This window comes from Oncorhynchus masou, chromosome 16, assembly GCF_036934945.1.
Source record: "Oncorhynchus masou masou isolate Uvic2021 chromosome 16, UVic_Omas_1.1, whole genome shotgun sequence".
NCBI classification, from domain to species: Eukaryota; Metazoa; Chordata; class Actinopteri; order Salmoniformes; family Salmonidae; genus Oncorhynchus; species Oncorhynchus masou.
Window position 1 is genome coordinate 6,871,548 of NC_088227.1, and position 25,927 is coordinate 6,897,474.

The following is a 25,927-nucleotide window of genomic DNA, read 5'->3' on the forward strand; positions in this document are numbered from 1 at the left end:
ATTAATATTTGCTCCCTGTGTACATCCAAGGGCCAGGCGTGCTGCCTTGTTCTGAGCCAATTGCTATTTTCCTAAGTCCTTTTTTGTGGCACCTGACCACACGACTGAACAGTAGTCAAGGTGCGACAAAACTAGGGCCTGTAGGACCTGCCTTGTTGATAGTGTTAAGAAGGCAGAGCATCACTTTATTGTAGACAGACTTCTTCCCATCTTCGCTACTACTGCATCAATATGTTCTGCTTAAATGACTTCTGACCTGTAGCACTCACATCTGTAGCCATGAAGTGCTTTGAAAGGTTGGTAAGGGCTCACATCAACACCATTATCCCAGAAACCCTAGACCCACTCCAATTTGCATACCGCCCAAACAGGTCCACAAATGATGCAATCTCTATTGCACTCCACACTGCCCTTTCCCGCCTGGACAAAAGGAACACCTATGTGAGAATGCTATTCATTGACTACAGCTCAGCGTTCAACACCATAGTGCCCTCAAAGCTCATCACTAAGCTAAGGATCCGGGGACTAAACACCCCCCTCTGCAACTGGATCCTGCACTTCCTGACGGGCCGCCCCCAGGTGGTGAGGGTAGGTAGCAACACATCTGCCACGCTGATCCTCAACACTGGAGCCCCTCATGGGTGCATGCTCAGTCCCCTCCTGTACTCCCTGTTCACCCGTGGCCAGGTACAACTTGATGGTGTTGGAGTCTTCAGATGACACAACAGTGGTAGGCCTGATCACCGACAACGAATGGACAGCCTATAGGGAGGAGGTCAGAGACCTGGCCGTGTGGTGCCAGAATAACATCTTATCCCTCACCGTAACCAAGGCTAAGGAGATGATTGTGTACTACAGGAAAAGGAGGACCGAGCAGGCCCATTCACATTGACGGGGCTGTAGTGTCCACATCACCAACAAACTAGACAGTCTTTAAGAGGGCACGACAAAGCCTATTCCCCCTCAGGAAACTAAAAAGATTTGGCATGGGTCCTCAGATCCTCAAAAGGTTCCACAGCTGCAACATCGAGAGCATCCTGACTGGTTGCTTCACTGCCTAGTACGGCAACTGCTCAGCCTCCGACCGCAAGGCACTACAGAGGGTAGTGCGTACGGCCCAGTACATCACTGGGGCCAAGCTGCCTGCCATCCAGGACCTCTACACCAGGCAGTGTCAGAGGAAGGCCCTAACAATGTTCAAAGACCCCACCCCAGTCAGACAGTTCTCTGCTACTGTAAATCATGCAGCGCCTTGTTTCAAGATTGCAGATTTTAGAGTAACAACAAATGTCAGTACATATGTGTCTTATATCGGCTGAAAGCTTCAATTCTTGGTAATATAACCGCACTGTCCAATTTACAGTAGCTATTACTGTGAGAAAATGCCATGCTATTGTTTGAGGAGAGCTAACAACAAAACACTTTGTTCAACGCGATAGGTTTGATAAATTCAACTCTGAAGGTGAAATGTGCACTTACATTAGCCCGTCTTGAGAAGTTGCTTCAATATACCCACATAATTTCCCTACCTCATGCCATCTATTTTGTGAAGTGCACCGGTCCCTCCTGCAGCAAAGCACCCCCACAACACGATGCTGTCAACCGTGCTTCACGGTTGGGATGGTGCTCTTTGGCTTGCATGCCTCCCCCTTTTTCCTCCAAACATAACAATGGTCATTATGGCCAAACAGTTCTATTTATTTTTTCATCAGACCAGTGGACATTTCTCCAAAAAGTACGATATTTGTCCCCATGTGTAGTTGCAAACCGTAGTCTGGCCTTTTTTAATGGCGGTTTTGGAGCAGTTGCTGCTTCCTTGCTGAGTGGCCTTTCAGGTTATGTCGATGACAGAGGAGGAGGGTCAAAGATGTGGTTTTTAGTGACGGAGGAGGGTGGTCAAAGATGTGGTTTTTAGTGACGGAGGAGGAGGGTCAAAGATGTGGTTTTTAGTGACGGAGGAGGAGGGTCAAAGATGTGGTTTTTAGTGACGGAGGAGGAGGGTCAAAGATGTGGTTTTTAGTGACTGAGAGGAGGAGGGTCATTGTGGTTTTTAGTGACTGAGAGGAGGAGGGTCATTGTGGTTTTTAGTGACTGAGAGGAGGAGGGTCATTGTGGTTTTTAGTGACTGAGAGGAGGAGGGTCATTGATGTGGTTTTTAGTGACTGAGAGGAGGAGGGTCATTGATGTGGTTTTTAGTGACTGGGAGGAGGAGGGTCATTGATGTGGTTTTTAGTTACTGAGAGGAGGAGGGTCATTGATGTGGTTTTTAGTTACTGAGAGGAGGAGGGTCATTGATGTGGTTTTTAGTGACGGAGGAGGAGGGTCATTGATGTGGTTTTTAGTGACTGGGAGGAGGAGGGTCATTGATGTGGTTTTTAGTGACTGAGAGGAGGAGGGTCATTGATGTGGTTTTTAGTGACTGAGAGGAGGAGGGTCAAAGATGTGGTTTTTAGTGACTGAGAGGAGGAGGGTCATTGATGTGGTTTTTAGTGACTGAGAGGAGGAGGGTCATTGATGTGGTTTTTAGTGACTGAGAGGAGGAGGGTCATTGATGTGGTTTTTAGTGACTGAGAGGAGGGTCATTGATTTGGTTTTTAGTGACTGAGAGGAGGAGGGTCATTGATGTGGTTTTTAGTGACTGAGAGGAGGAGGGTCATTGATGTGGTTTTTAGTGACAGAGGAGGAAGGTCAAAGATGTGGTTTTTAGTGACTGAGAGGAGGAGGGTCATTGATGTGGTTTTTAGTGACTGAGAGGAGGAGGGTCATTGATGTGGTTTTTAGTGACTGAGAGGAGGAGGGTCAAAGATGTGGTTTTTAGTGACTGAGAGGAGGAGGGTCAAAGATGTGGTTTTTAGTGACTGAGAGGAGGAGGGTCATTGATGTGGTTTTTAGTGACTGAGAGGAGGAGGGTCATTGATGTGGTTTTTAGTGACTGAGAGGAGGAGGGTCATTGATGTGGTTTTTAGTGACTGAGAGGAGGAGGGTCATTGATGTGGTTTTTAGTGACTGAGAGGAGGAGGGTCATTGATGTGGTTTTTAGTGACTGAGAGGAGGAGGGTCATTGATGTGGTTTTTAGTGACTGAGAGGAGGAGGGTCATTGATGTGGTTTTTAGTGACTGAGAGGAGGAGGGTCATTGATGTGGTTTTTAGTGACTGAGAGGAGGAGGGTCAAAGATGTGGTTTTTAGTGACTGGGAGGAGGAGGGTCATTGATGTGGTTTTTAGTGACTGAGAGGAGGAGGGTCATTGATGTGGTTTTTAGTGACTGAGAGGAGGAGGGTCATTGATGTGGTTTTTAGTGACTGAGAGGAGGAGGGTCATTGATGTGGTTTTTAGTGACTGAGAGGAGGAGGGTCAAAGATGTGGTTTTTAGTGACTGAGAGGAGGAGGGTCAAAGATGTGGTTTTTAGTGACGGAGGAGGAGGGTCAAAGATGTGGTTTTTAGTGACTGAGAGGAGGAGGGTCATTGATGTGGTTTTTAGTGACAGAGGAGGAGGGTCATTGATGTGGTTTTTAGTGACTGAGAGGAGGAGGGTCATTGATGTGGTTTTTAGTGACTGAGAGGAGGAGGGTCATTGATGTGGTTTTTAGTGACTGAGAGGAGGAGGGTCATTGTGGTTTTTAGTGACTGAGAGGAGGAGGGTCATTGTGGTTTTTAGTGACTGGGAGGAGGAGGGTCATTGATGTGGTTTTTAGTTACTGAGAGGAGGAGGGTCATTGATGTGGTTTTTAGTGACTGGGAGGAGGAGGGTCATTGATGTGGTTTTTAGTGACTGGGAGGAGGAGGGTCATTGATGTGGTTTTTAGTGACTGGGAGGAGGAGGGTCATTGATGTGGTTTTTAGTGACTGAGAGGAGGAGGGTCATTGATGTGGTTTTTAGTGACTGAGAGGAGGAGGGTCAAAGATGTGGTTTTTAGTGACTGAGAGGAGGAGGGTCAAAGATGTGGTTTTTAGTGACTGAGAGGAGGAGGGTCAAAGATGTGGTTTTTAGTGACTGAGAGGAGGAGGGTCAAAGATGTGGTTTTTAGTGACTGAGAGGAGGAGGGTCATTGATGTGGTTTTTAGTGACTGAGAGGAGGAGGGTCATTGATGTGGTTTTTAGTGACTGAGAGGAGGAGGGTCATTGATGTGGTTTTTAGTGACGGAGGAGGAGGGTCATTGATGTGGTTTTTAGTGACTGAGAGGAGGAGGGTCATTGATGTGGTTTTTAGTGACTGAGAGGAGGAGGGTCATTGATGTGGTTTTTAGTGACTGAGAGGAGGAGGGTCAAAGATGTGGTTTTTAGTGACTGAGAGGAGGAGGGTCAAAGATGTGGTTTTTAGTGACAGAGGAGGAGGGTCATTGATGTGGTTTTTAGTGACTGAGAGGAGGAGGGTCATTGATGTGGTTTTTAGTGACTGAGAGGAGGAGGGTCATTGATGTGGTTTTTAGTGACTGAGAGGAGGAGGGTCATTGATGTGGTTTTTAGTGACTGAGAGGAGGAGGGTCAAAGATGTGGTTTTTAGTGACTGAGAGGAGGAGGGTCATTGATGTGGTTTTTAGTTACTGAGAGGAGGAGGGTCAAAGATGTGGTTTTTAGTGACTGAGAGGAGGAGGGTCATTGATGTGGTTTTTAGTGACTGAGAGGAGGAGGGTCAAAGATGTGGTTTTTAGTGACTGAGAGGAGGAGGGTCATTGATGTGGTTTTTAGTGACTGAGAGGAGGAGGGTCATTGATGTGGTTTTTAGTGACTGAGAGGAGGAGGGTCAAAGATGTGGTTTTTAGTGACTGAGAGGAGGAGGGTCAAAGATGTGGTTTTTAGTGACTGAGAGGAGGAGGGTCAAAGATGTGGTTTTTAGTGACTGAGAGGAGGAGGGTCAAAGATGTGGTTTTTAGTGACTGAGAGGAGGAGGGTCATTGATGTGGTTTTTAGTGACTGAGAGGAGGAGGGTCATTGATGTGGTTTTTAGTGACTGAGAGGAGGAGGGTCATTGATGTGGTTTTTAGTGACGGAGGAGGAGGGTCATTGATGTGGTTTTTAGTGACTGAGAGGAGGAGGGTCATTGATGTGGTTTTTAGTGACTGAGAGAGGAGGGTCATTGATGTGGTTTTTAGTGACTGAGAGGAGGAGGGTCAAAGATGTGGTTTTTAGTGACTGAGAGGAGGAGGGTCAAAGATGTGGTTTTTAGTGACTGAGAGGAGGGTCATTGATGTGGTTTTTAGTGACTGAGAGGAGGAGGGTCATTGATGTGGTTTTTAGTGACTGAGAGGAGGAGGGTCATTGATGTGGTTTTTAGTGACTGAGAGGAGGAGGGTCATTGATGTGGTTTTTAGTGACTGAGAGGAGGAGGGTCAAAGATGTGGTTTTTAGTGACTGAGAGGAGGAGGGTCAAAGATGTGGTTTTTAGTGACTGAGAGGAGGAGGGTCAAAGATGTGGTTTTTAGTGACTGAGAGGAGGAGGGTCAAAGATGTGGTTTTTCAGGAATACCTCATTCAGACTGACCTGTATGAAATTGACATTTAAAAAATAGTTTTACTGTTTCCAATTCTCTGTTGATCCACATTTGTTTGTGTGTATGCTCGCCCTTGAGTGCATGAAAGTAGGGAATATGTCATAGCTGACCCCTCGACGTCATTTTTTCCTACACAGACGGCGTGTTTCCGCGAGGAGAGAAACGTTCTCGTGAACGGAGACTGCCAGTGGATCACCACCCTCCACTACGCCTTCCAGGACGACAACTTCCTGGTAACAGCTTTACACACAAGATGTTCTTCTCTCCTCGTGGGGACCTAAAGTACATTTTCATTCAGAATCCTATTTTCCCTAACCTAAACCCCAAACCCATACCCTAACTCCTAAACCTAACCACTAAACCCTTACCCTAATTGTAACCCTGAACCTAAAATAGCCTTTGTCTTCATGGGGATGTGGGAAATGTCCCCACAAGGGAGTTTGTTTTTCTTGTTTTACTATCCTTGTGGGGACATTTGGGGATTATAATTCCACACAAGGATAGAAGAACCAACACACACACACTTGTGTTAGTCTGTCTGGGTGTGTAGTATCTGTTTGTGTTTATGTATACAGTGTATTCAGAAAGTATTCAGACCCCTTCACTTGTTCCACATTTTGTTACGTTACAGCCTCATTCTAAAATTGATTGATGAGGAAAAATACAATCTATACACAATACCCCATAATGATAAAGCAAAAAAGTTTTTTTTTGTGCAAAATTATTAAATATTAAAAACAGTAATACCTTATTTACATACATTGGGGAGAACAAGTATTTGATACACTGCCGATTTTGCAGGTTTTCCTACTTACAAAGCATGTAGAGGTCTGTAATTTTTATCGACGGGCCTGGACATGCGCTGGCTTGAGCAGGGGGACCTTGCGTGCGCTGCAGGATTTTAATCCATGATGGCGTAGTGTGTTACTAATGGTTTTCTTTGAGACTGTGGTCCCAGCTCTCTTCAGGTCATTGACCAGGTCCTGCCGTGTAGTTCTGGGCTGATCCCTCACCTTCCTCGTGGTCATTGATGCCCCACGAGGTGATCTTGCATGGAGTCCCAGACCGAGGGTGATTGACTGTCATCTTGAACTACTTCCATTTTCGAATAATTGCACCAACAGTTGTTGCCTTCTCACTAAGCTGCTTGCCTATTGTCCTGTAGCCCATCCCAGCCGTGTGCAGGTCTACAATTTTATCCCTGATGTCCGCTCTCTGGTCTTGGCCATTGTGGAGAGGTTGGAGTCTGTTTGATTGAGTGTGTGGACAGGTGTCTTTTATACAGGTAACGAGTTCAAACAGGTGCAGTTAATACAGGTAATGAGTGGAGAACAGGAGAGCTTCTTAAAGAAAAACTAACAGGTCTGTGAGAGCCAGAATTCTTACTGGTTGGTAGGTGATCAAATACTTATGTCATGCAATAAAATGCAAATTAATTAATTAAAAATCATACAATGTGATTTTCTGGATTTTTGTTTTAGATTCCGTCTCTCACAGTTGAAGTGTACCTATGATAAAAAGCACAGACCTCTACATGCTTTGTAGGTAGGAAACACTGCCGATTTTGAAGGTTTTCAAATACTTGTTCTCCCCACTGTAAGTATTCAGACCCTTTTGCTATGAGACTGTCAATTGAGCTCAGGTCCATCCTGTTTTCATTCATACCCAAGAAGACTCGAGACTAATTACTGCCAAAGATGTTTCAACAAAGTATTGAGTAAAGGGTCTAGATGCTTATGTAAATGTGAAATTTCAGCTTTTTTATTTGTATGAATCGATTTTTTGCTTTGCCATTATCTCTGCAATACCTGGTGATGGACCACTGTGTTAACACAATATAACCTGTCTCTCCTCTGTAGTACCTGGTGATGGACCACTGTGTTAACACACTATAACCTGTCTCTCCTCTGTAGTACCTGGTGATGGACCACTGTGTTAACACACTATAACCTGTCTCTCCTCTGTAGTACCTGGTGATGGACCACTGTGTTAACACAATATAACCTGTCTCTCCTCTGTAGTACCTGGTGATGGACCACTGTGTTAACACAATATAACCTGTCTCTCCTCTGTAGTACCTGGTGATGGACCACTGTGTTAACACAATATAACCTGTCTCTCCTCTGTAGTACCTGGTGATGGACCACTGTGTTAACACAATATAACCTGTCTCTCCTCTGTAGTACCTGGTGATGGACTACTATGTGGGCGGTGACCTCTTGACCCTGCTCAGTAAGTTTGAGGACCGTCTCCCAGAGGACATGTCCAAGTTCTATGTGGCAGAGATGGTGCTGGCCATCCACTCTATACACCAACAACACTACGTCCACAGGTAAGAGGGATGTGTGTCAGTGTATCTGTGACCGATATATAGAATGGCACATCTCTCTCTGGAAGTGTTGAAGAGAGGTGAATCTGTAACAGGTACAGACTAGGCAGATCTCTCTGGAAGTGTTGAAGAGATGTGAATCTGTAACAGGTACAGACTAGGCAGATCTCTCTCTGGAAGTGTTGAAGAGAGGTGAATCTGTAACAGGTACAGAGTAGGCAGATCTCTCTCTGGAAGTGTTTGAAGAAAGGTGAATCTGTAACAGGTACAGAGTAGGCAGATCTCTCTCTGGAAGTGTTTGAAGAGAGGTGAATCTGTAACAGGTACAGAGTAGGCAGATCTCTCTCTGGAAGTGTTTGAAGAGAGGTGAATCTGTAACAGGTACAGACTAGGTACAGACCAAGAGGCTTCTAAACAGCTTCTACCCCCAAGCCATAAGACTCTTGACCAGCTAATCAAATGGCTACACAGACTATTTGCATTGCAAACGCTGCTACTACTGTTATTATCTATGCTCAGCCACTTTAACAACTTTACCTACATGTACATAATTACCTCAAATTCCTCGACACCGGTGCCCCCCACACATTGACTCTGTACCGGTACCCCCTGTATTTAGCCTCCACATTGACTCTGTACCGGTACCCCCTGTATATAGCCTCCACATTGACTCTGTACCGGTACCCCCTATATATAGCCTCCACATTGACTCTGTACCGGTACCCCCTGTATATAGCCTCCACATTGACTCTGTACCAGTACCCCCTGTATATAGCCTCCACATTGACTCTGTACCGGTACCCCCTGTATATAGCCTCCACATTGACTCTGTACCGGTACCCCCTGTATATAGCCTCCACATTGACTCTGTACCGGTACCCCCTGTATATAGCCTCCACGTTGACTCTGTACCGGTACCCCCTGTATATAGCCTCCACGTTGACTCTGTACCGGTACCCCCTGTATATAGCCTCCACGTTGACTCTGTACCGGTACCCCCTGTATATAGCCTCCACGTTGACTCTGTACCGGTACCCCCTGTATATAGCCTCCACGTTGACTCTGTACCGGTACCCCCTGTATATAGCCTCCACGTTGACTCTGTACCGGTACCCCCTGTATATAGCCTCCACATTGACTCTGTACCGGTACCCCCTGTATATAGCTTCCACATTGACTCTGTACCGGTACCCCCTGTATATAGCTTCCACATTGACTCTGTACCGGTACCCCCTGTATATAGCCTCCACATTGACTCTGTACCGTAATACCCTGTATATAGCCTCCACATTGACTCTGTACCGTAACACCCTGTATATAGCCTCCACATTGACTCTGTACCGTAACACCCTGTATATAGCCTCCTCATTGACTCTGTACCGGTACCCCCTGTATGTAGCCTTGTAAGTAAGCATTTTGCTGTAAGGTTGTATTCGGGCACGTGACAAATACAATTGTATTTTATTTGGTCTAATGCTTTGGGAATCTGTGAGGAGAACTGAACGGGGAGGAAATTTGACCACAGCCAGAGAGAGGAAGGGTCTGGTACCATTTCGATCTGTAGTCCTTTTCCCTTAGCCCCGACCCATCTGAATGGGATAGATGCGTGTAATTGCCAACAATGCGGCGAAAGTAGGCTTTCCAATTGGGCTAAGTGGAGCCTTCTGCAAATTGCTATTCCCCCTATGGCATCCTTTCAGATTTGGGAACACCGGAGGGGCCAGGGACCACAATGGAATTAGACTGTGATGTACTGCAGGGGGAAACGGAGGCACAAGATTAATCCATGGAGGGAGGGAAAGAGATGGAGGGTGGGATAGAAGGGGAACGATGAGAGAGGGAGAAAGAGATGAAGTGTGAGAGTGGGAGCAACAGAACAAGAGAATTAAAGTGTTGGGGGAAGCCTACTTTCTCTCTGTGACACACTCCGACACACTTGCTGACTCACACACTCCAAAACAAACACACATACTAGAGCTGCGACTATAAACCGAAAATGATTCACTGACTTTACCGATCAGTTATCAAGAGAAATGTGAAGTTTTGAAATGAAATACGTTTACGAGTGATTGTTAACCCTTTAAACTCATACCTGTACACGGGGTGAAAATGGCAGATTTGAGCACTAATATGCCCTTAAATTGGAATGTAGAGGCTGTACAGTAATTGTCAGAGCTCTGGCTCTGCGTTTCACAGTGCGGTTTAGACTGACAACCGCTCTGAATTTGAGCACCTCGCGTGACAGGAAGTTGTCCCCATCCCTCCCTGTCATTGGACAACTTTTGCATTTTTTTTTTTGTTGTCTGAATGAGGGAAATGCTGAAAATGAAGATGACTCAATGTATTTTGAAAGATGAGACGTTGACGATTATAATAAATACATCTTTGATGTCATGAAAGCGAGTCCAAATATGCATTTCACGTTTCCAATTCATAAATCTCCTGTTGAATACAGTGTAAATGTTTATGATCACTATGTTGATGCACAGCTACAGGATTACGGCATTGTTCTGAACACAATTATTGCGAAGAAAATGTGTCACGGCGCACGCACCTGAATGCCTGACTCCTTTCTCTCCGCACCGACATTGCGATCTGTTTCTCTGAATTGCCTTGTGAAAACCTAACACTGTAAGATCGTATTTTATGACTTAGCGGCTCATGTTGGCAATAGAATAAGCTTTCAAATCATGGCAACCTGAACCATATTGTGATTTATAACGGACCGTTTTTGGATTGCGTAAACAACTACAGGAATTGTGTGATGGCGGGGATGCAGGGCTGTGTACCAAGGGAAACAACTACATGTTGTTCCTGAACGGCAAAGCAAGGAGAGCTCAAAAAGTAGCTTCGAGTTAACGTTTTGTCAAGTCATAAAAGTGCATTGAAATTGCTTAGGATCTGTGCACACTTTGGAGAGGTGTGTGGCCACTTGGAGACACCAGTTTGTCCTCACCTTCAAACCCTTTTAATTGTTTTGGTCTTATGCACCTACAGTTGAAGTCGGAAGTTTACATACACTTAGGTTGGAGTCATTATAACTCGTTTTTCAACCACTCCACAAATTTCCTGTTAACAAACTACAGTTTTGGCAAGTCGGTTAGGACATTTACTTTGTTTTTGACACAAGTAATTGTTTACAGACAGATTATTTCACTGTCACAATTCCAGTGGGTCAGACGTTTACATACACTAAGTTGACTGCTTTTAAACAGCTTGGAAAATTCCAGAAAATGATGTCATGGCTTTAGAAGATTCTAATGGACATCCTTTGTGTCAATTGGACATGTACCTGTGGATGTATTTCAAGGCCTACCTTCAAACTCAGTGCCTCTTTGCTTGACATTATGGGAAAATCAAAAGAAATCAGCCAAGACCTCAGAAGAAAATGGTAAACCTCCACCAGTCTGATTCATCCTTGAGAGCAATTTCCAAATGCCTGAAGGACCATGTTCATCTGTACAAACAATAGTACGCAAGTATAAACACCATGGGATCACGCAGCCGTCATACCGCTCAGGAAGGAGATGCGTTCTGTCTCCTAGAGATGAATGTACTTTGGTGCAAAAAGTGCAAATCGATCCCAGAACAACAGCAAAGGACCTTGTAAAGATGCTGGAGGAAACCGGTACAAAGTATCTATATCCACAGTAAAACGAGTCCTATATCGACATAACTTGAAAGGCCGCTCAGCAAGGAAGAAGCCATTGCTTCAAAACCGCCATAAAAAAGCCAGACTATGGTTTGCAACTGCACTTGGGGACCAACATGGTACTTTTTGGAGAAATGTCCTCTGGTCTGATGAAACAAAAATAGAACTGTTTGGCCATAATGACCATCGTTATGTTTGGATAGAAAAGGGGAGGCTTGCAAGCCAAAGAACACCATCCCAACCGTGAAGCACGGGGGTGGCAGCATCATGTTGTGGGGGTGCTTTGCTGCAGGAGGGACTGGTGCACTACCCAAAATAGATGGCATCATGAGGGAGGAAAATTATGTGGATATATTGAAGCAACATCTGTCATGTAGTTAAAGCTTGGTCGCAAATGGGTCTTCCAAATGGACAATGACCCCAAGCATACTTCCAAAGTTGTGGGAAAATGGCTTAAGGACAACAAAGTCAAAGTATTGGAGTGGCCATCAAAGCCCTGGCCTGAATCCTATAGAAATTTGTGAGCAGAACTGAAAGTGTGTGCGAGCAAGGAGGCCTACAAATCTGACTCAGTTACACCAACTGTGTCAGGAGAAATTGGTCAAAATTCACCCAAATTATTGTGGGAAGCTTGTGGATGGCTAGCTGAAACGTTTGACTCAAGTTAAACAATTTAAAGGCAATGCTACCGAATACTAATTGAGTGTATGTAAACATCTGACCCACTGGGAATGTGATGAAGGAAATAAAAGCTGAAATAAATAATTCTCTTTACTATTATTCTGACATTTCACATTCTTAGGAACTTTATTTTAACTGACCTAAGACATGGAATATTTACTAGGATTAAATGTCAGGAATTGTGAGTGTATTTGGCTAAGGTGTATGTAAACTTCTGACTTCAACTGTATCCCACATTTTCCAGGAATATTCTTAACATGTTACTGAATGTATCCAGAGTATTTTCAGATTTCCTTATCAACAAATTCGGATTGTTTGGATTCAGTCTTGTCAGGTGTAAAAGGGTTCATGGGAAAATTGATGGCTCCAACCATCATGGTAGTTGTTTAAAGGATAAAATAACTGAAATTAGAAGAGGACAAACACCACCTTACACTTAGTTTGTTCTCTCCTCTAATGGTTGTGTGAATGAGTGTATCAATACACAATCATATACAGTGTATTGATATTGTGTGTGTGTGTGTGGCCTATTAGTTTGCATTGTGCTTGTTGCGTTTAGGTGTTTATGCCGTTCCCACTGTGCCCAGCATGGTGCCAGGATTAGTACAACAGAGGGCACTGCCAGGGAGCGGGAGTAGAGGGGGAACGGGAGAGAGAGGGACGGTGGATGAACAATGGCGAGCTGTTCAGCTCAGATCGCCACCCGGGAGAGAAATGTTGAGGGGAGGGTGTGTGTGTATTGAGCTGTACATTTTATCTGGTGCACTTTAAGGTGCTCTTTAAGACAATGTCACAATCATATACAGGGCTATATATTGGTGGAGAGGAGACGCACATGGCCAATCCTAACCATTTCTGTCTCTCTCTTTACCCCTCTCTCTCTACCCCTCTCTCTCTCTACCTCCTCCAGAGATATCAAGCCAGACAACGTGCTGCTAGACATGAACGGCCACATCCGGCTGGCCGACTTTGGCTCCTGCCTAAAGATGATGCAGGATGGCACGGTCAGTCACACACAGGTTTAGCCAATAAGTTGGAATCTGCCTCAGGTGGAAACCGCTCCACTTGCTGCCCCACCAATGATTTTGATGCCGAGCTGAGGAGCTACACACAGCATGGTTAAAAGAACACACTGAACAGCACTGGCACTGCAAACTGCTTCCAGAGGGAGCCACTGCTAGGAAACAATACAGATCATCAGCTTCTCAGCTCTTCGTGGGACTGGTTTTTGCAGGGCCTGGTCATCACGGTAGTAGTACGCCATGGACAGGTAGACACATGAAGGGTACAGCTCCAGGTTGAGGGAGGATGGATGCAGCACTGGGTCACCTACAGTGCAGTGCCCCTGGAGCAATGTAAAGCTCTCTAGACACATAGAACTTGAAGCCTCTCTTTCTCTACACATACCAGCCCCTTTAGCTCCAATAGACAGGAAATCACTATGCTTCTACTACTGTATGTGTGTGTCACGTGTACACGTGTGACAATGACATAACCCCACAGGCTATGCCTCATCTTCAAAACACGTCACAAGCGTAGAATGCAGTTGAATATACAGAAGTTCAGGCTTTTTTTTCTCACTGACTGACCCTGTGTCCCAAATGGCATCCTTTTCCATATACAGTACACTGCTTTTGATCAGAGCCCTTTTTTGTTTACAAGAAAGCGTCACGTTCAGGTGATGCATGCACATCCCGGTACCAAAAAGCTCTGTAGCATGATAGCTAACATTTAAAGCCCTTGACAAACTTAAGTGAGTGGGTGATGACCATGAAAACAAGCTTGACTGCTTCTGGCTTTATCTGGCTCTATTTGTGATTTTTTTACCTCGCTAACTTGCTAGGTAATCAATCCTCCTCTGACATATGTGATAATCTAGTTGCATGTGATTGTATCCCGTGCTTGGTAAACAGAGGTTTCTGATGATGAACTGCGCTCGCTACTTCATGACGGCCGGGAAATGGGTCTATAGGGGATAGGGTGAGATTAGTCAGGTCAACGCTTTAGTCAGGTAAATGAGGAGTGGCTTACAGTAAATACTTCCAACTATAGAATTACAATGACGAGAGATTACAGTAGATTCTAATTATTTACATACAACAAGGACCTGAACAATCTTAAAGAGAACTAGTACCACAAGTAGAAGCCGCATTTTGAATGTAACAGCCTTGTGCAGCAGCAGCACTCCGGGTGAAGTTTTCTCTAGGAACAGATCTAGGATCAGCTTCCCTTCGTCAAGGGGCAACTTCACCCTACTGCAGCAGCAGCACTCCGGGTGAAGTTTTCTCTAGGAACAGATCTAGGATCAGCTTCCCTTCGTCAAGGGGCAACTTCACCCTACTGCAGCAGCAGCACTCTGGGTTAAGTTTTCCATAGGAACAGATCTAGGATCAGCTTCCCTTCGTCAAGGGGCAACTTCACCCTACTGCAGCAGCAGCACTCCGGGTGAAGTTTTCTCTAGGAACAGATCTAGGATCAGCTTCCCTTCGTCAAGGGGCAACTTCACCCTAATGCAGCAGCAGCACTCCGGGTGAAGTTTTCTCTAGGAACAGATCTAGGATCAGCTTCCCTTCGTCAAGGGGCAACTTCACCCTACTGCAGCAGCAGCACTCCGGGTTAAGTTTTCCATAGGAACAGATCTAGGATCAGCTTCCCTTCGTCAAGGGGCAACTTCACCCTACTGCAGCAGCAGCACTCCGGGTTAAGTTTTCTCTAGGAACAGATCTAGGATCAGCTTCCCTTCGTCAAGGGGCAACTTCACCCTACTGCAGCAGCAGCACTCCGGGTTAAGTTTTCCATAGGAACAGATCTAGGATCAGCTTCCCTTCGTCAGGAACACCCTACTGCAGCAGCAGCACTCCGGGTGAAGTTTTCTCTAGGAACAGATCTAGGATCAGCTTCCCTTCGTCAAGGGGCAACTTCACCCTAATGCAGCAGCAGCACTCCGGGTGAAGTTTTCTCTAGGAACAGATCTAGGATCAGCTTCCCTTCGTCAAGGGGCAACTTCACCCTACTGCAGCAGCAGCACTCCGGGTTAAGTTTTCCATAGGAACAGATCTAGGATCAGCTTCCCTTCGTCAGCACCCTACTGCAGCAGCAGCACTCCGGTGAAGTTTTCTCTAGGAACAGATCTAGGATCAGCTTCCCTTCGTCAAGGGGCAACTTCACCCTAATGCAGCAGCAGCACTCCGGGTGAAGTTTTCTCTAGGAACAGATCTAGGATCAGCTTCCCTTCGTCAAGGGGCAACTTCACCCTACTGCAGCAGCAGCACTCCGGGTTAAGTTTTCCATAGGAACAGATCTAGGATCAGCTTCCCTTCGTCAAGGGGCAACTTCACCCTACTGCAGCAGCAGCACTCCGGGTTAAGTTTTCCATAGGAACAGATCTAGGATCAGCTTCCCTTCGTCAAGGGGCAACTTCACCCTAATGCAGCAGCAGCACTCCGGGTTAAGTTTTCTCTAGGAACAGATCTAGGATCAGCTTCCCTTCGTCAAGGGGCAACTTCACCCTACTGCAGCAGCAGCACTCCGGGTTAAGTTTTCTCTAGGAACAGATCTAGGATCAGCTTCCCTTCGTCAAGGGGCAACTTCACCCTACTGCAGCAGCAGCACTCCGGGTGAAGTTTTCCCTAGGAACAGATCTAGGATCAGCTTCCCTTCCCCCAATCTTAACCATTTGTGGGGGAAATGCAAAACCGATGCACGATCAGCGTCTAGGGGCAACTTCACCCTACTGCAGCAACAGCAACTTTAGACCGATGCTCACCAACGAGGGCATATCTAAAGAACAGTTGACACACACACACACTGTTTCACACTGCACAACAGCTAACATCATCCAGTTTTAGTCGATTCAAATGGTAATGGTGGCTATATAATCCGATTTGGGTGTCATAGGGGGCTTCACTTAGTGTCTTTTTCACAGAACCTGATTAACTCACAACAAGAAATATGCTCAATTTAGGTTTAGCCAGTAAGTGTATATTATATTTTGAATCAGTGTTGTTTAAAGTTGGAATCTGCCTTAGGGGGAAACGGAGCCACCACCGTTGTTATTGTTGCCGAGCTGAGGAGCATCGCTCAGCATGGTAAAAATACCCTCCAAGGATGCTCAAACCTCTCCCCAAGCTTCCTCTGACTTTGCAGTTTCCTACATTTCCCACAAAGCCACTCAGGATTCTGCTCTCTGAGCCACTGGGCAGCACCATGCAATAGGAGAAATGTGATGGACCCTCCTGTTAAATTACACATTTCTCCATGTAACAACATAGAAACAAAAGGATCAATGGCTCATTCAAGAAAATACAGTCTCCCTTTTTGACATGGGCCAGTATTGAAATCTGACATGTGCGATATACATTTTTGCATTCTAAAAGTCATCTTCCTATTAACTTCTGTTCTCGTGAGAGTGGCTTTATCACAATGCTATGTCGTACCAGCTGTATTTCTGCCTGCGTGAACGACAAGGGCTCATGATACACATGAAATGACCCGGAGAATCGATAGAACATGCTCAGAGAAGCCCCCAAAATATATATCATTCAAAATGGGTGAATCTTTCCTTGAAGGTCTGACTATATGCCTTTAGTCTCTAAACTTCTTACACAAAGATTAACGACAGTCCAAGCCGTGTATGCAGTGTAAAATTACCATTAAACTTGATTAAAAATCAAAGTAGCTCAGGAGTGGCGTAATCTGTCTATGAATCAAGCTCTTCATTTTTTATTAAGATTTGTCTCCCTCTTAAAAACCAAGCATCTGTAAATAAAAAGTAAATGACGTGATATGCCGAGCGCCCTGAAATTTCAGCGGGTGTAAAATGGAAAGAAGGCCTGCATCCCAAATGGCACCCTATTCCCTACTACAGTGCCTTGCAAAAATATTCATCCCCCTTAGGAAAAACTCCCATTTTGTTGCATTACATCCTGTAATTTAAATGGATTTTTATTTAGATTTCATGTAATGGACATGCCCAAAATAGTCCAAATTGGTGAAATGAAAAAAATTACTTGTTTCAATAAATTCAAAAAAATTGAAAAGTGGTGTGTGTGCATATGTATTCACCTGCTTTGCTATGAAGCCCCTAAATAAGATCTGGTGCAACCAATTACCTTCAGAAGTCACATGAATCTAAGTGTCACATTATCTCAGTACATATACACCTGTTCTAAAAGGCCCCAGAGTCTGCAACACCACTAAGCAAGGGGCACCACCAAGCAAGCGGCACTACCAAGCAAGCGGCACTATGAAGACCAAGGAGCTCTCCAAACAGGTCAGGGACAAAGTTGTGGAGAAGTACAGATCAGGGTTGGGTTCTAAAAAAATATCAGAAACTTTGAACATCCCACAGAGCACCATTAAATCATTATTAAAAAATGGAAAGAATATGGCACCACAACAAACCTGTCAAGAGGGCCGCCCACCAAAACTCACGGGCCAGACAAGAAGGGCATTAATCAGAGAGGCAACAAAGAGACCAAAGATAACCCTGAAGGAGCTACAAATCTCCACAGCGGAGATTGGAGTATCTGTCCATAAGACCACTTTAAACCGTACACTCCACAGAGCTGGGCTTTACGGAAGAGTGGCCAGAACAAAAGCCATTGCTTAAAGAAAAAAATAAGCAAACACATTTGGTGTTTGCCAAAAGGCATGTGGGAGACTCCACAAACATATGGAAGAAGGTGCTCTGGTCAGATGAGAATAAAATTGAGCTTTTTGGCCATCTAGGAAAACACTATGTCTGGTGCAAACCCAACAGTGAATAATTATGATTAACATATACAGTGAGGGGGAAAAGTATTTGATCCCCTGCTGATTTTGTATGTTTGCCCACTGACAAAGAAATGATCCGTCTATAATTTTAATGGTAGGTTTATTTGAACAGTGAGAGACAGAATAACAAAAAAATCCAGAAAAACGCATGTCATAAATTGTATAAATTGATTTCTATTTTAATGAGGGAAATAAGTATTTGACCCCCTCTCAATCAGAAAGATTTCTGGCTCCCAGTGGTGTCTTTTATACAGGTAATGAGCTGAGATTAGGAGCACACTCTTAAAGGGAGTGCTCCTAATCTCAGTTTGTTAACAGTATAAAAGTTAACAATCAATAAAAATTACATGACACCTCATTATTAACCGTCCCCTGCACATTGAAGCAATCAATCAAATTACATGTACCGGTACCCCCTGTATATACTCTCATTATATTAACCGGTGTCCCCGCACATTGACTCTGTACCGGTACCCACTCTGTACCGGTTGCCCCTGCACATTGACTCTGTTCCGGTACCCCCTGCATATAGTCTCATTATTAACCGGTGTCCCCGCACATTGACTCTGTACCGGTACCCCCTGCATATAGTCTCATTATTAACCGGTGCCCCTGCACATTGACTCTGTACCGGTACCCCCTGCATATAGTCTCATTATTAACCGGCCCCTGTATATAGCCTCCACATTGACTCTGTACCTGCACATTGACTCTGTACCGGTACCCCCTGCATATAGTCTCATTATTAACCGGTGCCCCTGCACATTGACTCTGTACCGGTACCCCCTGCATATAGTCTCATTATTAACCGGTGCCCCTGCACATTGACTCTGTACCGGTACCCCCTGTATATACTCTCATTATTAACCGGTGTCCCCGCACATTGACTCTGTACCGGTACCCACTCTGTACCGGTTGCCCCTGCACATTGACTCTGTACCGGTACCCCCTGTATATAGTCTTATTACTAACCCGTTCCCCCGCACATTGACTCTGTACCGGTACCCCCTGCATATAGTCTCATTATTAACCGTTGCCCCTGCACATTGACTCTGTACCGGTACCCCCTGCATATAGTGTCATTATTATCCGGTGCCCCTGCACATTGACTCTGTACCGGTACCCCCTGTATATAGTCTCCACATTGACTCTGTACCGTAATACCCTGTATATAGCCTCCACATTGACTCTGTACCGGTGCCCCCTGTATATAGTCTCCACATTGACTCTGTACCATAACACCCTGTATATAGCCTCAACATTGACTCTGTACCGGTACCCCCTGTATATAGCCTTGCATGTTATTTTGCTGCTGTTTAATTATTTGTTAACTTTATTTTCTATTTTTTACTTGACACTTTATTTAAAATAATGTATATATTTACTTAAAGCATTGTTGGTTAAGGGCTTGTAAGTAAGCATTTCACTGTAAGGTCTACACACATACTCTGAATACAACAGGTAACAGACTAAATTTGATTTGCTTTAAAAAAAATCTAAAATTTAAATGTTTAAACTTGATGAGGTGCTTGAAGGCTGTAGTGGGTTTTTCAGATTGTATTTGAACCCTCATATCAGAGCAAACACAAACTGGGTTTTTAATACTTAAATAGGGTCTCATTATACACACCCAAACCCTTTTGATTTCATCACAGCAGGACCTCTTTACAAGTACAATGTTAAATCGTGCTTCTCTGACAACCCTTCAATTCCACCCCTCATTTGTAGTTCCCTACCTCTCTCCTCTCCTATTCTAGGTCCAGTCGTCTGTGGCTGTAGGCACTCCGGACTACATTTCCCCTGAGATCCTGCAGGCCATGGAGGACGGCATGGGGAAGTACGGCCCAGAGTGTGACTGGTGGTCCCTGGGGGTCTGTATGTACGAGATGCTCTACGGGGAGACGCCCTTCTATGCAGAGTCCCTGGTGGAGACCTACGGCAAGATCATGAACCACGAGGTAAAGTTGAGGAAACTGGCTGACATTTTTTTAAAGTTTAGTTTGTTGCGACAATGTGGTGATGTGAAGCGGAAAGTGGGCCTTCAAAGTCTATGCTTTCACACATTTGTGTCCATTCCTAAAAACAAGGAAAGGAAGCAAGGATAGGATGCCATGCAAGAGAATTGGGTCACAGGTATGTGTAGGGAAACCTGGTCTTAGATCTGTGTTTAAGGACCAGCGTGTTGCCTACCTCTGAGTCAGGACAAAGTGAGGGGGCCCGAGTGACTAGCTTGCCACAATCTAGTGAATTTAGCTTGTGTGTCATCAGCATCCAAACTGCCTTAGTGACAGCTAGCAACTCGCATATGCTTTTCCTACCTCCTTTTCTGAATCTATTGGCCAGCAATAAGTGCTACATATTCCAAACATTTGATTAATGACTTAACTTACTACCCTCTCAACTACTGTTCCATCGATGTGGATAGGGGGGTGTTCCCTCTGCTGTTTCCTGAAGTCCACAATCATCTCCTTAGTTTTGTTGACGTTGAGTGTGAGGTTATTTTCCTGACACCACACTCCGAGGGCCCTCACCTCCTCCCTGTAGGCCGTCTCGTCGTTCGTAATCAAGCCTACCACTGTTGTGTCATCCGCAAACTTGATGATTGAGTTGGAGGCGTGTGTGGCCACGCAGTCGTGGGTGAACAGGGAGTACAGCAGAGGGCTCAGAACGCACCCTTGTGGGGCCCCAGTGTTGAGGATCAGCGGGGTGGAGATGTTGTTGCCTACCCTCACCACCTGGGGGCGGCCCGTCAGGAAGTCCAGTACCCAGTTGCACAGGGCGGGGTCGAGACCCAGGGTCTCGAGCTTGATGACGAGCTTGGAGGGTACTATGGTGTTAAATGCCGAGCTGTAGTCGATGAACAGCATTCTCACATAGGTATTCCTCTTGTCCAGATGGGTTAGGGCAGTGTGCAGTGTGGTTGAGATTGCATCGTCTGTGGAGCTATTTGTGGGGTAAGCAAATTGGAGTGGGTCTTGGGTGTCAGGTAGGGTGGAGGTGATATGGTCCTTGACTAGTCTCTCAAAGCACTTCATGATGACGGAAGTGAGTGCTACGGGGCGGTAGTCGTTTAGCTCAGTTACCTTAGCTTTCTTGGGAACAGGGACAATGGTGGCCCTCTTGAAGCATGTGGGAACAGCAGACTGGGATAGGGATTGATTGAATATGTCCGTAAACACACCAGCCAGCTGGTCTGTGCATGCTCTGAGGGCGCGGCTGGGGATGCCGTCTGGGCCTGCAGCCTTGCGAGGGTTAACACGTTTAAATGTTTCACTCACCTCGGCTGCAGTGAAGGAGAGTCTGCATGTTTTCATTGCAGGCCGTGTCAGTGGCACTGTATTGTCCTCAAAGCGGGCAAAAAAGTTATTTAGTCTGCCTGGGAGCAAGACATCTTGGTCCGTGACGGGGCTGGTTTTCTTTTTGTAATCCGTGATTGACTGTAGAACCTGCCACATACCTCTTGTGTCTGAGTCGTTGAATTGAGATTCTACTTTGTCTCTATACTGACGCTTAGCTTGTTTGATTGCCTTGTGGAGGGACTAGCTGCACTGTTTGTATTCGGTCATGTTTCCGGTCACCTTGCCCTGATTTAAAAGCAGTGGTTCGCGCTTTCAGTTTCACGCGAATGCTGCCATCAATCCACGGTTTCTGGTTTGGGAATGTTTTAATAGTTGCTAAGGGAACGACATCTTCAACGCACGTTCTAATGAACTCGCACAACGAATCAGCGTATTCGTCAATATTGGTGTCTGACGCAATACGAAACATATCCCAGTCCACGTGATGGAAGCAGTCTTGGAGTGTGGAATCAGATTGGTCGGACCAGCGTTGGACAGACTTCAGCGTGGGAGCTTCTTTTTTTAGTTTCTGTCTGTAGGCAGGGATCAATAAAATGGAGTCGTGGTCAGCTTTTCCGAAAGGATGGTGGGGCAGGGCCTTATATGCGTTGCGGAAGTTAGAATAGCAATGATCCAAGGTTTTGCCAGCCCTGGTTGCCTAATCGATATGCTGATACAATTTAGGGAGTCTTGTTTTCAGATTAGCCTTGTTAAAATTCCCAACTACAATGAATGCAGCCTCAGGATGTATGGATTCCAGTTTGCAAAGAGTCAAATAAAGTTCGTTCAGAGCCATCGATGTGTCTGCTTGGGGGGGAATATATACGGCTGTGATTATAATCGAAGAGAATTCCCTTGGTAGATAATGCAGTCGACACTTGATCGTGAGGAATTCTAAATCAGGTGAACAGAAGGATTTGAGTTCCTGTATGTTGTTGTGACCACACCACGTCTTGTTAACCATAAAGCATACGCCACCGCCCCTCTTCTTACCAGAAAGATGTTTGTTTCTGTCGGCGCGATGCGTGGAGAAACCAGCTGGCTGCACCGACTCCGATAGCGTCTCTCCAGTGAGCCATGTTTCGGTGAAGCAAAGAACGTTAGTCTCTGATGTCCCTCTGGAATGCTACCCTTGCTTGTCGTTTTTTTGGGTCGCCGGCTGGGAACCATTCCGTTGTCCTGGGTGAAAGGCAGAACACAGGATCCGCTTCGCGAAAGTCATATTCTTGGTCGTACTGATGGTGAGTTGACGCTGCTCTTTTATTCAGTAGTTCTTCTCGACTGTATGTCATGAAACCTAAGATGACCTGGGGTACTAATGTAAGAAAAAACACGTTAAAAAAAACAAACTGCATAGTTTTCTAGGAACGCGAAGCGAGGCGGCCATCTCTGTCGGCGCTGGAAGTTATTTCAGCTCATCCAGCTCTTTCAGGTTGGATGGGAAGCATCGCCTCAACAGCTATTTTCTAGTCTCTCCAGAGATGTTCGATCATGTTCAATTCCGCGCTTTGGCTGGGCCACTCAAGGACATTCAGAGACTTATCTCGAAGCCACTACTGTGTTGTTTTGGCTGTGTGCTTAGAGTCATTGTCCTGATGGAAGGTGAACCTTCACCCCAGTCTGAGAACCTGCTCCAGAGCACTCAGGACTTCATCAAGGATCTCAATGTACTTTGCGCTGTTTTTCTTTCCCTCGATCCTGACTCGTCTGCCAGTCCCCCGCTGCTGAAAAATATCCCCACAGCATAATGCTGCCACCACCATGCTTCACGATAGGGACGGTACCAGGTTTCCTCCAGATGTAATGCTTGGCATTCAGGCCAAGAGTTCAATCTTGCTTTCATCAAACCAGGGAATTTTGTTTCTCATGGTCAGAGTCCTTTAGGTGTCTTTTGGCAAACTCCAAGTGGGCTGTCATGTGCCTTTTTACTGAGGAGTGACTTCCGTCTGGCCACCCTACCATAAAGGCCTGATTGGTGGAGTGCTGCAGAGATGGTTGTCCTTCTGGAAGGTTCTCCCATCTCAGTGGAACTCTGGATCTCTGTCAGAGTGACCATCGGGTTCTTGGTCACCTTCTTGGACACCTCCCTGACCAAGGTCCTTCTCCCCCGATGGCTCAGTTTGGCTGGGCGGCCAGCTCTAGGACGAGTCTAGGTGGTTCCATATTAATTCCATGTAGGAATGATGGAGGCCACTGTGTTCTTGTGGACCTTCAATGTTGCAGAAATGTTTTGGTACCCTTCCCCAGGTCTGTGCCTCGACAAAATCCTGTCTCTGAGCTCTATGGACAATTCCTTCGACCTCATGGCTTGGTTTTTGCTCTGACAGGCACGGTCAACTGTGGGACCTTTATATAGACGTGTGCCTTTCCAAATCATGTCCAGTCAATTGAATTTACCACAGGTGGACTCCAATCAAGTTGTAGAAACATCTCATGGATTATCAATGGAAACAGGAAGCACCTGAGCTCAATTTCTAGTCTCATTTCAAAGGGTCTGAATACCTATTTAGATTTTTATTTTTCAAAACGTTTCTGAACCTGTTTTTGCTTTGTCATTATGGGGTATTGTGTGTAGATTGAAGGGGGAAAAACATTTAATCGATTTTAGAATAAGGCTGTCATGTTAAAAAATGTGGGAAAGTCGAGGGGTCTGAATCCTTTCAGAATGTACTGTATAGCCTACCTTAACATAAATTAATGAAATTATGTTCTTTCAAGTATTTACATTTCGTATTCTAATGTTACTAACCCTTCATAAACACAACCAAATGATCTTTGCTCGTAGGGGGGCTCCATTTATTTATTAAACTAGTTGGCTATTGGTGTTCCTCGAGGCCCAGCTATTCTACTTTAAATATACATATGGTCATTGTGACCTTCATGGTGCTTTGAGGATAAGTTTTTGTATTTTGTTATATTTGTCTGCTAGTACTGCTAGTGTAAAATACACATATTTAGGGAAGGTAGATTCAAGGTTTTTATTGAAAATGGTCAGATTGGCTGTTTTTTTTTTAGCAATTCTAGTGTTTAGGATTTGAGTTTTTCAAGATGAAAAGGAAACGGAATGGAGCTAAGCACAGACAAAATCCTAGACTTTTCCACCAGAGGTCAAATTCACCTCTCAGCAGGACAATAACCTAAAACACCAGGCCAAAATGGTTGTCTATCAATGATCAACAACCATTTTGACAGAGCTTGAACTATTTTTTTTTCAACAAAAATGTATACATGTTGCACAATCCATGTGTGGAAAGCTCTGAGAGACGTACCCCGAAAGACTCACAGCAATAATCACTGCCAAAGGTGCTTCTACAAAGTATTGACTGTGAATATTTATGTCAATTAGATATTTCTGTATTACATTCTCAATAAATTAGCAAACAATTCTTAAACATGTTTTCACTTTTTCATTATGAGATATTGTGTGGAGGTGGCTGATTTTATATATATATTTTTTTTCTTGATTCATTTTTAGCTCAGGCTGTAACAACAACATTTGAGGGGTTTGAATACTTTGTGATGGCATATATACATGTATATCTCTGTAATTCTGTTGATTTGCCCTTTTCCTGCTGTCTTTCTGACTTTTTCTTTGTAGGTCTCACTGCTGTCCTCCTACTTCTTTTGCCGTTCCTGTGCCTCATTTGGCCAGGCTCCCTAATGTTACCCCCTCTTTCTCTGAACTAGCCTTCATCGCTCCCCCTCTCTCTTCCTCTGAACTCGCCTTCATCGCTCCCCCTCTCTCTTTCTCTGAACTCGCCTTCATCGCTCCCCCTCTCTCTTCCTCTGAACTAGCCTTCATCGCTCCCCCTCTCTCTTTCTCTGAACTCGCCTTCATCGCTCCCCCTCTCTCTTCCTCTGAACTCGCCTTCATCGCTCCCCCTCTCTCTTTCTCTGAACTCGCCTTCATCGCTCCCCCTCTCTCTTTCTCTGAACTCGCCTTCATCGCTCCCCCTCTCTCTTCCTCTGAACTAGCCTTCATCGCTCCCCCTTTCTCTTCCTCTGAACTCGCCTTCATCGCTCCCCCTCTCTCTTCCTCTGAACTAGCCTTCATCGCTCCCCCTCTCTCTTTCTCTGAACTAGCCTTCATCGCTCCCCCTCTCTTTCTCTGAACTAGCCTTCATCGCTCCCCCTCTCTTTCTCTGAACTAGCCTTCATCGCTCCCCCTCTCTTTCTCTGAACTAGCCTTCATCGCTCCCCCTCTCTTTCTCTGAACTAGCCTTCATCGCTCCCCCTCTCTTTCTCTGAACTAGCCTTCATCGCTCCCCCTCTCTTTCTCTGAACTCGCCTTCATCGCTCCCCCTTTCTCTGAACTCGCCTTCATCGCTCCCCCTTTCTCTGAACTCGCCTTCATCGCTCCCCTTTCTCTGAACTCGCCTTCATCGCTCCCCCTCTCTCTTTCTCTGAACTAGCCTTCATCGCTCCCCCTCTCTCTTTCTCTGAACTAGCCTTCATCGCTCCCCCTCTCTTTCTCTGAACTAGCCTTCATCGCTCCCCCTCTCTCTTCCTCTGAACTAGCCTTCATCGCTCCCCCTCTCTTTCTCTGAACTAGACTTCATCGCTCCCCCTCTCTCTTCCTCCGAACTAGCCTTCATCGCTCCCCCTCTTTCTCTGAACTAGCCTTCATCGCTCCCCCTCTTTCTCTGAACTAGCCTTCA

At 45.4% G+C, this 25,927-nt stretch overlaps 1 protein-coding gene across 2 annotated transcripts in view; it reads left to right on the plus strand.

The window, feature by feature from the left end:
- LOC135557382 (serine/threonine-protein kinase MRCK beta-like) overlaps positions 1–25,927 on the plus strand; it is a 143,302-nt gene that overhangs the window by 41,358 nt on the left and 76,017 nt on the right. For both annotated transcript variants that reach the window (XM_064990602.1, XM_064990603.1), the window contains exons 4-7: positions 5,632–5,727; positions 7,678–7,826; positions 13,067–13,160; positions 19,689–19,889. In XM_064990602.1, coding sequence (XP_064846674.1) covers positions 5,632–5,727; positions 7,678–7,826; positions 13,067–13,160; positions 19,689–19,889 — 540 coding nt within the window. The remainder of the gene's footprint in view (positions 1–5,631; positions 5,728–7,677; positions 7,827–13,066; positions 13,161–19,688; positions 19,890–25,927) is intronic.